Raw genomic sequence first — 12,232 nt, forward strand, 5'->3', positions numbered from 1 at the left:
CACAAAATGTGGACAGAAGGCAACACGTCTGTCGAGGGACGACACTCACCTTCACTCTCCAGGTAATCCCACGGCCTGTCCTTGTAGCGGGCTAAAGCCTCAGCAGCCTGAGAAGCAGCCTCGTCCTGGAGCGATGCTGCTTTGCAGTACGAGTGTCTGGGATGTGTAAATGGAGACAAAGAAAGACATGTCCTCGCAGGTAGCCTCTGTAGACGGGACTGAAAGCACAAGAAAATGACCTCATCACACCATAAAACATCAAAACGTCCTTTTCATAAATGTAGCCTAAAGCCATTTGAGAATTTTGAAAAGATTGTAATTCTAAATAACTTGTATATCAACCCCAGTTTAATCAAATTAAGTGTCACTAAGCTGTGAAATGATTTTTTAAAAATACCCCCCAGGCAGGAGCAGCGTGATATAGATCTATACTGGAGCACACACCAACTAAAGACCAGCTAAACCACTATCGTGATGAAAAACATATCAATTAGTGTTTTCATTTAATTATTATGCCTCACTTACAAACAAATATCTGATATCCGTAGGACCAATGTTTATGTGGTAGAAAAACCACAGCACTAACTAAAGCGGTACAACACAACAAGGCAGTATCCAGCATTTCCCCCGCACCATACATGTAATGTGTTAGTCAGCACACCGTTTTAATGAAATATAATACCTGATACTGACGAACTGAATACGAAGTTAAAGGCGACACACGACATAAAAACGTCGCGATGTACTTCATGGAGGTAGCCATTTTCAGATCCTACCCGGGTTAGAGGTAAGGGGTGAAAGGTTAAGTTGCTTCTCGAGTATATAATCTAAATCTAAATCATTTCGGTAATAAATCAATCTTAGTTGATGCAAAACTCAATCCTGCCATTTTCATTTCAATTAGTTGAACAAAGACGATTATTTTAAAAATGAGGCGTTCCCGTTAGCACGAACATGTGACATCTATAGCACGTGACAAACAAAAAGACTAGTCGCCATTTTGAAGGAATATTGTTTACTAAATTTATATATCAAAGAATCAGTAAAACTGGGGTTTGTCGATAAAATATGTTGATGTAGTTTTGTCTGATTCGAATTATACAAAAATTTAACGCATTGATGGCGATTACGAGGAGTAATTCAAAATTAGATTTCCAACAATGTGAGATGCGCCATATTGTCCTTGATTGGCAAAGAACGACCGTTATCCTCCATTTTGTTTCATCGAAAACGTTAAAAAAACGTTTCCGGTGACGTTAAAAACGTCACGTAGTATAAAAGGTAGAGCCCTCCTACACGCGCTCATTCCTGGATTTGGTCAAAGGTAAGTCAAGTCAGAAAAACAGAGGGGCTTATTTTCGACGCATTGTTCAGCTCTTAATGCGAAATTACTGCTGAGTGTATAAAACAAAACATTCAAGGACGTTGATGTTGATGAGGGATGGGAATTTTGTATACAAATGAAATTAAATGTGCGCTTTCTGTGTGTTTTTCAGGTATGAATTTGCTTTCCCGAAGACTGAGCCGTCGAGGACTTTGAACAACTCAAATTCATGTTTTTTCTTCAAGTAATGGACATTTGATTACTATTTTTGCCTCCAGTTTGTTCCTGAAGGAAAGGCTAGCATTTAGCTATCACAGCCCCACCCACAAGAAGTTTTTCAGTTGATATTAAAACCATGAAGGTTGAAGACATAAAATTATTTAAATAGGATCTATAAGTGCCTTAAAAGCACACTATAATATACCCGAGACGCTGAGGATCTATATTATCAATAGTAAGTTGATTTTGAAGTTGAATTGAAATTCCTCAAATGAAATTAGTCGTAGACAATAGGCTACCTAGCGGTAGCTGGCTAGCAGGCACCGTATGTTAGCTTGGTTCTTAGCAAATAATTTGAGCATAGACTTGTAGTATGAGCTCACACAGGAACGTGGACGGAAGCAAAACGCTCCGTTTCTTCGTGTGTGAGACGGAATTGAGTAATTATACAAATAAAGATATAACTGGAAAATTCGTAAAATAACCATAAGCAATCTGTTCATAAAGATTGCCGTAGGCACAGAAGGGAACTTTCCAGATCATGAAGCCGGACTTTTTGCCTGCCAGATTTTGTTTTGTAGGGGCTGATCCACGGAACGAACACCCACCGCAATCTATACATAAAGATTGCGTTAGTTTGAGGATTGTGGACATTTTGTGAAGCACTGTATGTGTGTGTGTGTGTATGCGTGTGTTTAAATGACGATAATTATAGCACAGGGAGTTCACGAAAAGCCTAAACCAGGTACTCGGCAATCTGAGGATAAAGATTGCAAGATGACCGGCGAACAAACAGGATTGACAAATATGGTGGACTAGTTGCGATTTGCTTTTTGTCCTCGGGACAGCTCCGAGGGCTAGCCGCGTTTTCCTCGGAACTACATTTGGAGTATTTGGCAAACGGCTGTGCAGATCAAGTATAGACTCATACGCCATCGCATTGTCTGACTTTGATACGCATATGGTGCTCGCTGTGTTATTCCATCAGTACGGTCTCCGCTGTGACAGCGATTGTTTGTGAAGGAGCTGGGTTGTCGCCGAAGTGGTTAACGGAGGGAGTGCTCTGATTAGCAGGCAGCCTCCTCCTCCCTCCCCTTCGTCAAGCAGCTGAGAGCAGGAGCAGGCCTGCCCTCTGCTGTGACAGATTTCAGGTTAAGAAGCAGCCTTTTATAGGCCGCTTCAGTTGCCCTTATATAACAGAGGGCGTTTTACACTGTTGCTCGATTTCTTCTGAGGCTTCTTGATTGAATATATTCAATTTACCGTCTGTTGAGTAACCATGAACGATACAGTGACGATATTTGTGTTCCAAGCATAGAAAGCCAAACATTTGTTTTACATAAGGTATTGGTGATGTGTAGTAACACCACAGTATGTCTATGCAAAACTGCTTCTCCTCCTGAACCAGGAACCAGGGTCATGTATAACCACTGATTGTGTGTATATGTGTAACAATTGTGACATTTACAGGATTTGAGTTATTTGCAGTGTTGTGGAGGTCTGAGACTATATAAAACTTCTACTACAACAGTTACGCGGGTAAGACCTAACTGATTCCTCACATCATGACATTTCCATAAATTGGCAAAATGTTTCATTACGAAATGCATTGACAGAAAATAAAGTGCATGTTTATTATAAAGGTCAGTTCGAGCAGTTATATTATGAATCGTTTTGAGGGTTATTCAGATTAACACAATAATAATCTAAAACAATGGAGCATTCACATGTGTTTGAGTGTTCACTGTTTGTTTGGCTCGTATTGCACTTTTCAAAGATGAAAAGTAAGTAAACACCCAACACCTTTAAACTTTACAGTCACTTTAATTTGTGACAGCTTCATGTGGTGTTTAACAGGTGTTTCCATTTAAAATGTTGTTACTACAGAGAGTGCCAATGTGCAAAAACTAACTAACCTATAGGTGGCAGTAAGTGGCTAGACTTGTGCCTTCTGGCTGGGATAACTGTCAGTTATCTCATGAAAACAGAATAATCCAGTACAGAGAAACTGACACTCTGATCACATGACCACAGGTGAAGATTAACAAACTAATGTCACAGTTTCCAAGCATTTCATTCTTCATACAGCTCTTTTTAATCATATTTTATTTTTTCGTTGAATATAATTGTACCGTTCACCTTGTCATTAGATGTCATAATTAATTAATGACAGTAGATTTTGTTTGTATAAAGTATTTGTTTGTTTCCCCTTTTTCTTACAAAGTTATATTTTTTGCACAAATGAATATGACTGTGATAGATGTATGTTATTAAAAACAAACACCGATAAGTCATATTCAGCATTACTTAAAAGTATTCTCTTTGGATATTTTGAACTATTTTATATAGCTGTGACACATAAGTGGAAATGTATGATGAAATAAGCATATGAAATCCAAGGTAAATAGATTCTTTTTCATTTTAATAGTGAAATATTGAAATGAATAAAAACGATTAATGGCAGGTGTGAAGCTTTGTACATGAACTTTGTAAATGTGCGTAGTTGTCTGCGTTGCTCCTGCTTCTTTAATTGTAGCTTGAAATGGAATAAACAGGGTTTCCTCGCACACAAAATGAAAGTGTTATGGCAATGTGCTGTCCTTCAAGTGAAAGGCCCAGAGAGCAGAGCCCCTGTGGTACTGAAGAGCAAGTAGCAGTGACCCGGCCTGGTCACTGCTTTACTGCAGTTGGTACTCCAAACACCTCAAGTACAAGACAGCACAGCACATATAACCTTTATGGCTATATGGCTGCAAGAACATGCTACTGACTGTCTGTACTTGGTGATTTGTGTTTCTACACACACACATATACACACACATTTAAATTATTTCTTAGATAGTTGGGCATAGAGGCCTCCTTTGGGATGGTGCAGTGGATATAATAGGGCCTTGTTGGCGTTTGGTGGCACGCGTGTGCTTGGTGGAATGTCCTTGAACAGGTTGGTGCTGTCGTCCTCTGAGCTGCTGTAGGACCGGTTTCAAAGTGGAATCTGAATGTGTTGGTGGCTGTTGGTTGACTCTGCTGTAACTTTGTTGTTCTGACACATTTTAAGGGATCTGATTAACACAGTTGTCAATATGTGTCCCTGAGAAGCGTGTGTGTGTGGTGGGTGGTTGGAGTTCTGTTGGACGGCGCCCTGCTTTTCTATCTGGCAGACAAATAGCCCACACTTGATGTGATACTTATTACGACAGACCAAACATCTCCATATAACACAAATGTAATACAGCTGTGTGATGTAGATGAGTGTATTTAATGTAGTATTGTGTTTTAGGGTATGGCAGGGGGACCAGTAGACCCAAGAGAGATTTTGAAAGGTGTGGAGGCTCTGCTGGGCAAAGATGGAGAGCTGCGCAGTCTGGAAGGAGTCCCAAAAGTGTTTAGGTAAAGAACTGAATTAAAATGTGAACATGCATTCACTGTGAACAACAGCTTTAGTTCAGGACTTTAACTCAATGACTTCTAAACACCTTTTTCCAATGCAGCCTGATGAAAGCTTCAACTAAGATGGTCAGTAGATGTATGTACCTGAACATCCTGCTGCAGACGAAGTCCCACGATGTTCTTAACAGGTATGCTGTAAATCACATTCTGTGGTCCCAGTTTATTCTGTTACTCTCAAAGCATGATAGCTGTTAACTTCCAGTTCAAGTCACACTTCTTATATTTTTCATCCAAACACATCCAAGCACCGTGCTCTGAGGCGCCACCACGCGTGTCAATGTTTGCATATGTGCTGTGTCAGCATACACGTCCCTGTTTGTAGCATGAACAGAGCTGTGTGAAGTTGTTTTAGTACTTTCTGGAGTGTAGGTTTAAAATTGGGGTGTGAGGTTTATAGAACAATTGTGTGTTTGTGTAATTTACCCAACTGTTGTTTTTAATTATTTGTCCCAGTAAAATAACCTGCTGGTTATTCAAATCCTGTCTATCCTCGCATGCCTTCTCTATAATTTGTTGTTGGCTCTTTCAGGTTTATCAGAGTTGGTGGCTACAAGCTGCTCAATGCCTGGCTCACCTACTCCAAAACCACCAACAACTCTCCTCTACTTCAACTTATCCTGCTAACGCTGCAGAAGTTACCCCTTAAAGTTGATCACCTAAAACAGGTATTTTTTTATTGTTGTGTTTATAGTTGTAATCTATAGAGAAACAATAACATCTAACCGGCTTTTAATCTGTCCCAGAACAACACTGCCAAGTTGGTGAAGCAGCTGAGCAAGAGTGCGGAGACTGAGGGTGAGTTAGCGTTACATTAGAAATGAAACCTCTGAACTATAGGCAGCAGTGTATTTTCAATTTGTTGTGTTGTCTTTTGTTTTTAGAGTTGAGGAAATTGGCTGCCGTGCTTGTGGATGGCTGGATGGCTACAATCCGCTCCCAAAGCGTCTCGGGCAGTGCCACCTCTCCTGCAGGTACAGATCGACTTTTCTTTTTGGCATCAAAGTATCCTACAGGCATCAGATTTAAAGACTTTCTACGTGTCTTTTATAGATAAGAAAAAGAAGAAAGAGGAGACTAAGGTGCCTGTGCGTGACATGAAGGAAAAAGGTGGAGAGGAGGAGAAGAAGGACAAACCCAAAGCTCATGCACCCAGCCACGCTAAGATTCGCTCCATAGGTAAAGGTGGAGAGCTGTTTGGCTCTTTCTCCAATAGCGCGTCTTGTCCTGTCTCTTCGTCTTTCTTTGCCTCCCTCTGCTTTTGTCGTTTCCCCCATTAACTTTGCCCCTCCTTGACCCTGGTTCGCCTAAAGGAAACTTCCTGTTAAAAGGGAGTTTATTCTTACCACTGTTGCCAAATGATTGCTCATAAATGTCCGTTATTGTTGGGGTTCTTTCTAAAACTGGGTTTCTTTACAATATAAAGCACCTTAAGGGGATTGTTGTTCTGAAGTTGTAGTAAATAAATAAGTTCTTTGTGAGCATCAGTGTTTTATGTTACTCAGGACTGGAAATCGGAGACCCTCCCAACCCAGCCCCTCCTAAGAAGACGCCAGCTGCACCTCAGCTGGGCAGCAAGTACAACATCAAGCCTCCAGTCCTGAAACGACACAGGTATTGCACCTGCACAACAGCCTGTTCTGTGAGCTTTCTCAGTGGTGCCCTCAGGTGGCGCTAACACTGCAGTGCTAACATTCTTCTTCTTGTGTTCATTTTTTCACCTACAGCTCTGGCTCAGGAGATGCTCCACCTCAGGAGAAAAAGTATAAACCTCTAAACACACCCTCCAATTCCGCCAAGGAGATCAAAGTCAAAATCATTCCCGCACAACGTGAGTTCACATTTACCCACCGAAGAACTTCTGCTCTTAAATACAAGGACGTGATGGTGACGTATCAGTAATCTTGTTTTCTTTCTTTTCTTCCTGCAGCCATGGAGTGCACTGGCTTCCTAGATGCTCTGAACTCTGCCCCAGTTCCCGGGATCAAGATCAAGAAAAAGAAACCTAGTGCTAACATTACAGCTAGCACCAAGGTGGTCTCCCCCACGACTAACAAGGTAGTGACAGGACAGTCTGACCTCAGATTTTATTCAAGATTTTGTTTCCTTGTTGTTGTTGTTCTTAATTAATTTTGTCATTTTTAAATTATTGTTGTATTTTATGTAAATGTCCGCAGAATTAGTCTGTTTTTGCTTGACAGGAAATTATAGACATTGTTTTGCTGTATTTCTGTTCATTTGTATCGAATTCTTTAGTCTGTTGTTGTGTGAGACACAGAAACTGTGCTGTTCTCACCACATACTCACCACTGTTGCCTTGTCTCCTTTAGGCAAGCCCGTTCGACAGCAAACCTGTATATTCTGCATCTTCTACAAAACCAGCATCTCCAGAAAGCGCTGCTTCCAGCACTCCTGCAGATGAAAACCAGGAACCGGAGCAGCCTGGGACCCCCGTTCCCTCTGAGGACCCAGAGCCCTCTGACAACGGTTAGTTATTGAAGAGGATGATGATGATTTGTAATGAGCACATGTTGCCTCCAGGGTGTTTTCTTGTTTTGTTGGAAACGAGCATAAAACATTTCCCTTGTTGGGTCTTGTTTACAGGCGAGAAACCAAATGCTCTGGCAGAGCCACGTGGAGAAGAAGAAAGCTTGACCAAGAAAGGCAAGAAGAAGAAGACGGTTCACTGGGCTGAAGAGGAGCAGCTCAAACACTATTTTTACTTTGATCTGGATGAGACAGAACGAGGTACAGCTGGAGGTTCAAATACCAAAGTGTTTGAGTCGACTTTTTACAGTTGGTCTGTAAAAAACAACTATTAATGCCTTTATACTTAATTCACAGTCAATGTCAACAAAATTAAGGACTTCGGTGAGGCGGCAAAACGAGAGCTAATGATGGACCGGCAGACATTTGAAATGGCTCGTCGGCTTTCCCACGATACCATGGAAGAAAGAGTCCCCTGGACACCCCCAAGACCCCTGACGCTGGCTGGCTGTCTTGTTACTTCAGGTGCAAACAGCACAGAGAAACTCACCCAAAGAGACCGTGAAATGGGCATTCTGCAAGAGATCTTCCTCAGCAAAGAGAGGTAGGGCATATGTACGCGCGGTGGTTAGTAAGTGCATGTTTCCAGGATCGAGCAGATGCCAAAAAGATGAGAAAGTAGAACACGTTTAAACAGTATGTGTGCTGCTACGCCCTCAGTTGTGTGCCTGAGATGACCATTTCAAGCATTATTTACAGACGTTTCTTCATATTAGAAGCTTTGGTCTTGCTTAGCATCCGCCATTGTTGTGGTCTGAGAGAAAACGAGTCTCACCATGTTGATACCAAAAAGTTAAATCGTCCTTTTATTAAAACAAGAATTTGGTGTTTACAGTTTTCTTTCCTTTCTCATCATCAGTGTGCCCGACAGTCCACACGAACCAGATCCAGAGCCGTATGAACCCATGCCCCCCCGTCTCATCCCACTCGATGAGGTTGGCTCACTAAAACACACACACTCACTAAAACACACACACTCACTAAAACACACACTCTCTACAATTCTTGTCATTTACATATTCTACATGTGCACTACCAGCCTACTGAGCTGTCAGTCTGATTTCCAACCCAGGACTCGTCAATGCAGGATGATGGCTACGTGGAACCCATGGACACGACGTCACAACCGGGCTCTGGCGAGAGCGCCAAACTGCCGCCTGTCTTGGCCAATCTCATTGGTAACCTGAACAACAGTTCCCGCAGCCCACAGGCCTCCAACATCGTCAGCAACACTGTGCCTCCCTCTGTCAATATACAGGAGCTGCTGTCGTCCATAATGGTAAATACAGGACAATCATCACAAAGTAGCATCTTTTCTAATTATGGAACGTCGAAATCAAGTTTAATTATGGAAGTTTTTGTAAAATATCTCTGCACTCGGTTTAAGTTTTCTTTTTGTTGTTACTGCCAAGTGTAACTAATGACAACTGTCTGTCATCAGGGGCCCTCTGGTAACCAGTCTACTGAAGAATTGATAAAGCAACCAGACTTCTCAGATAAAATCAAACAGCTCCTGGGCTCCCTCCAGCAGACTCAGAATCAGAACCAGAACCAGAGTGGACCTCCACCAGGTGAATTAACTGAATTAATTTTCATCTTTAACCCTTTAAAACCGGTCGGAGCAGCACGCTCCGTTTTGCGCAACTACTTTTAAATCCCGGTAGCTCTGCAACCACGTGAGCTAGCGCAATAATTGTTTTTGCATATGAAACCGGAGGAGTTGTACTTACATCTTATGCCATCAGCTTGTCCTCGGTCACAGTTTCCTTCCACATATAGTTTTGCAAAAACTGCATAAAAAGCACTTGCAGCAACAAAAACATAATATTCCAGAAACACGCTTTGCTGATCCGATCAGCTGTTTGTAACACTTCCTAGGTTGGAATAGACGTCAGCACGAACTTTTGCATGTCTGCCATGACCTGCCCGAAACTGGAAGTGACGTCATTTTCACAGAAATGTAGTTTTTTACCATCAGGGCCTCATGAGCCTATACTGGTGTTTTTAAAAGTTATGTTCAACTTTATGACTTTCTGTATCGTTTCTGGGATGCTTAGGACTCATATTGCACTGCTGGAAATAGTTTATTTTGATGCATATGCTGCTTTTTTACAAATTTGCATTATAATATTTATTTTTGTTTTTCCTGCAGTGTATAAAAATTGGTGTATTTCAAAAATAAAACTATGAAGACACTCAAAATAAATTTCCTGTGGTGGGAAACTATTTTGTGCAACTTTTTTGTATTTACAGTTTTGAGGGATAAGCCTCTTAAATTTCTCTAACTAGAAATATATGTTAAAAAAAACAAAAACGATTTTCAATTTTTTTGTAGTTTATTGCACTTTTTTGCAATTCATGTAATTACTATGCACTTAATTCATACATATTATTACAATTTAGGCTGTAATGGTTGTATTGATGTATAGCAACTTGAAATGCTCCCAAAACTATAATATCAGCTCTGGCGGACTTGGTTCTATGGTAGCTCTTAAAGGGTTAACGGTTAAATTAAACTGTTACATTAAATATGTCACCGTCGGGTCGTGTCCACTCACCTGATTTTGTTTCTGCAGTCAACCAGGGTCTGCTGGGACACGGTCCAGGCATGAACAGCATGAACACCATGCACATGCAGATGCCCATGAATGGCGGCTACCCGCCCAACAGTTCACCCGGTGGTCCTCGGTTTAACCACCCCCCGCCCCCTCACAACCACGGACCACCTTTCAGCGGCGGCGGAGGCCCCCGCATGATGGGACCACCGCCAGGTCAGGGGAGAGGAGACGGCAACTACTGGGGAGATGACTCGATGAGAGGAGGGCCCCACAGAGGGGGGCACTTTCACCGAGGAGGCCGTGGTCGGGGAGGAGGAGACCCAGGATTTAGAGGCAGAGGGCGAGGAGGTCCCAGAGGAGGAGGACACAACAATATGAACGGTACCTTATTTTAAATGTTTGTATTCTGCAAAGTTTGCAGACTGTGCAGAAGTATTTAGTATGTTTCACTCAAATGTACTGAATACAAGAGTCATGTAATAGTAACCAATTTGCTGCTCACACCCTCACCCTTAAATCTATCATCCGTTTAATGCTGTTTTCTCCTGGCAGACATGTCCAAGAGGCCAGTTTGTCGTCACTTCATGATGAAAGGAAGCTGCAGGTACGAGGGCAGCTGTGCTTTCTACCACCCCGGTGTTAACGGACCACCACTGCCCCCCAAATACCCCGCTAACAACCAACATAATCAGCACCCACAGCACGGACACTAGGTGATGTTGGCATCAGCCCGGGAATAACTGAAAGACACTAGAGTAGCCGTTAACGGCGATCCAATTAATGCAGGACGTCTGTCTTTAGACAATTATGGAAAGACCAGGATGGTCTGTCCTGAACTGTGAGCTTGCTGCTGGAGCTGAAGAGTCTGTGACAGGACAAGAAGAGAGAAGACAAGAGATTGTAAATGAATGACTGGACGGCTGTGAGATGATCACTGATGTGACTTTGTTTTTATCGTGTTCATTTTTAACAGTGAGATTGAGCTACCATGTGTCCCCACTGCGTCTGAACCGCTGCAGCTCGCTGCCTGTCTGCTTCGTCACTTTCCAAATCATTAACAGAGTTGGCCAAATGAAAATGTCCAGCTCAGCACACCACTTCATTTCCTTCTTATAGTGCTGCTCTCTGGTTTTGTTGCACCATCGGTAAGATTTGTACAGAAGAATTGGAAATGTTTTCCCTTCCTGCATGAGACAAAACTTTAGAAAAACTTGGCTTCATCGATGATTTTTGAAAACTGGGCCTGTAAAGAAACAGAACTTAAACCGCCTGAGTTTGCCTACCCCTGAGAAAACTGCTGCTATGAACTCTGCTGATCTGAGTCGATCCTTTGCTTTTGCTTTTCTCCAACAGCAGTGTGTCATATGTAAGCGTGGTGGGGCGATCACAACATGCTACGCTATTGTCAGAGCCGCTGCCTGTCACCTCTGTACTCGTCTAAATCCAGGAGGGTTTGTGTCGTCAGTGTTAAAGATGGGAACGAGTCCCTCTGTGGGTCGCCTATATTATGTGTTTTCTGTGAAAACAGTCATTTGTGTCTCTTGTGGGACTGTAAGAGTTTTTTTGTTTGTTTTTGTTTTTTAACTTTTCACCCTCTACATTTTTTTTATATAAACTTGACGGTGTGGTTCAGGATTTCTTTTGGTTTTGTTGTCATTTTTTTCCCCGTGAAGGTATGAACTGTATGAATAAATTCATACACATTCATTTTCAGTTGAATTCTTTTGTACACAGTGTATTAAATAAATGTTTAAATACTGAGCAAGTGTTGCTGTGTTTTCCCTTCAAGTGTGACTGATGAACAAGCAGTTTGAGTGAACACCTTGGGAATATTTGTTAGTTGAGGTGTTTCGTTTTAAATCAGGAAAACACATCCTGTTCAGGCAGGTCCGTCCTCTGTGCGTGTGGAGACAGCTGACGTCAGGTCCGTGTTATCAGGGCAGGGCCGAGTGCATCTGGTGAGTGAAGTGTTACGAGGAGCGGCCTTTAACCCGGCCCTTTAGTGCAAATATTGACCGTGGCGTATAGACCACACAAAGATACAAAGACATATGAGTGAAAGGCAATAGAGGGAGCTGAATTAAGGACACCTCATCACTAAGCTGCCTCCACATCCTGGTGCAAGAAACACAGAAACATT

General features: G+C 42.1%; 2 protein-coding genes across 4 annotated transcripts in view; one reads left to right on the top strand and one right to left on the bottom strand.

Annotated features, from left to right (window-relative positions):
• Window positions 1-924, bottom strand: part of mrps18b (mitochondrial ribosomal protein S18B) — a 2,583-nt gene extending 1,659 nt beyond the window's left edge. The window contains exons 1-2 of the mRNA XM_087835266.1: window positions 683-924; window positions 50-218 (exon numbers count right to left, since the gene is read on the bottom strand). Coding sequence (XP_087691392.1) covers window positions 50-218; window positions 683-763 — 250 coding nt within the window. The 5' untranslated portion in view covers window positions 764-924. The remainder of the gene's footprint in view (window positions 1-49; window positions 219-682) is intronic.
• Window positions 925-1,005: 81 nt separating this feature from the next.
• On the top strand, window positions 1,006-11,844 carry ppp1r10 (protein phosphatase 1, regulatory subunit 10). Of its 3 annotated transcripts, none has more exons than XM_087835264.1 (19): window positions 1,006-1,324; window positions 1,497-1,568; window positions 4,821-4,930; window positions 5,032-5,118; window positions 5,520-5,655; window positions 5,734-5,785; window positions 5,872-5,961; window positions 6,041-6,166; window positions 6,493-6,601; window positions 6,715-6,818; window positions 6,918-7,045; window positions 7,318-7,474; window positions 7,592-7,735; window positions 7,832-8,078; window positions 8,394-8,469; window positions 8,607-8,813; window positions 8,976-9,105; window positions 10,111-10,473; window positions 10,645-11,844. In XM_087835264.1, exons 2-19 carry the CDS (start codon window positions 1,554-1,556, stop codon window positions 10,803-10,805), a joined length of 2,442 nt encoding a protein of 813 aa, XP_087691390.1. In that variant the 5' UTR covers window positions 1,006-1,324; window positions 1,497-1,553; the 3' UTR covers window positions 10,806-11,844. The 3 variants fall into 3 exon arrangements, with proteins under 3 accessions (XP_087691390.1, XP_087691391.1, XP_087691389.1); XM_087835265.1 differs by having other exon boundaries at window positions 1,007-1,324; window positions 1,497-1,778; XM_087835263.1 differs by lacking the exon at window positions 1,006-1,324 and having other exon boundaries at window positions 1,331-1,568.
• The last annotated feature ends 388 nt before the right edge of the window (window positions 11,845-12,232 follow it).

The sequence above is a fragment of the Neolamprologus brichardi genome, chromosome 22, assembly GCF_056152115.1.
Source record: "Neolamprologus brichardi isolate AB-2024 chromosome 22, ASM5615211v1, whole genome shotgun sequence".
Taxonomy (NCBI): Eukaryota; Metazoa; Chordata; class Actinopteri; order Cichliformes; family Cichlidae; genus Neolamprologus; species Neolamprologus brichardi.

Coding starts and splice junctions, on each gene's coding strand:
- ppp1r10 (XM_087835264.1), top strand. Junction 5,656..5,733: donor AAGTTGATCACCTAAAACAG/GTATTTTTTTAT, acceptor AATCTGTCCCAG/AACAACACTGCCAAGTTGGT. Junction 6,602..6,714: donor CCAGTCCTGAAACGACACAG/GTATTGCACCTG, acceptor TTTCACCTACAG/CTCTGGCTCAGGAGATGCTC.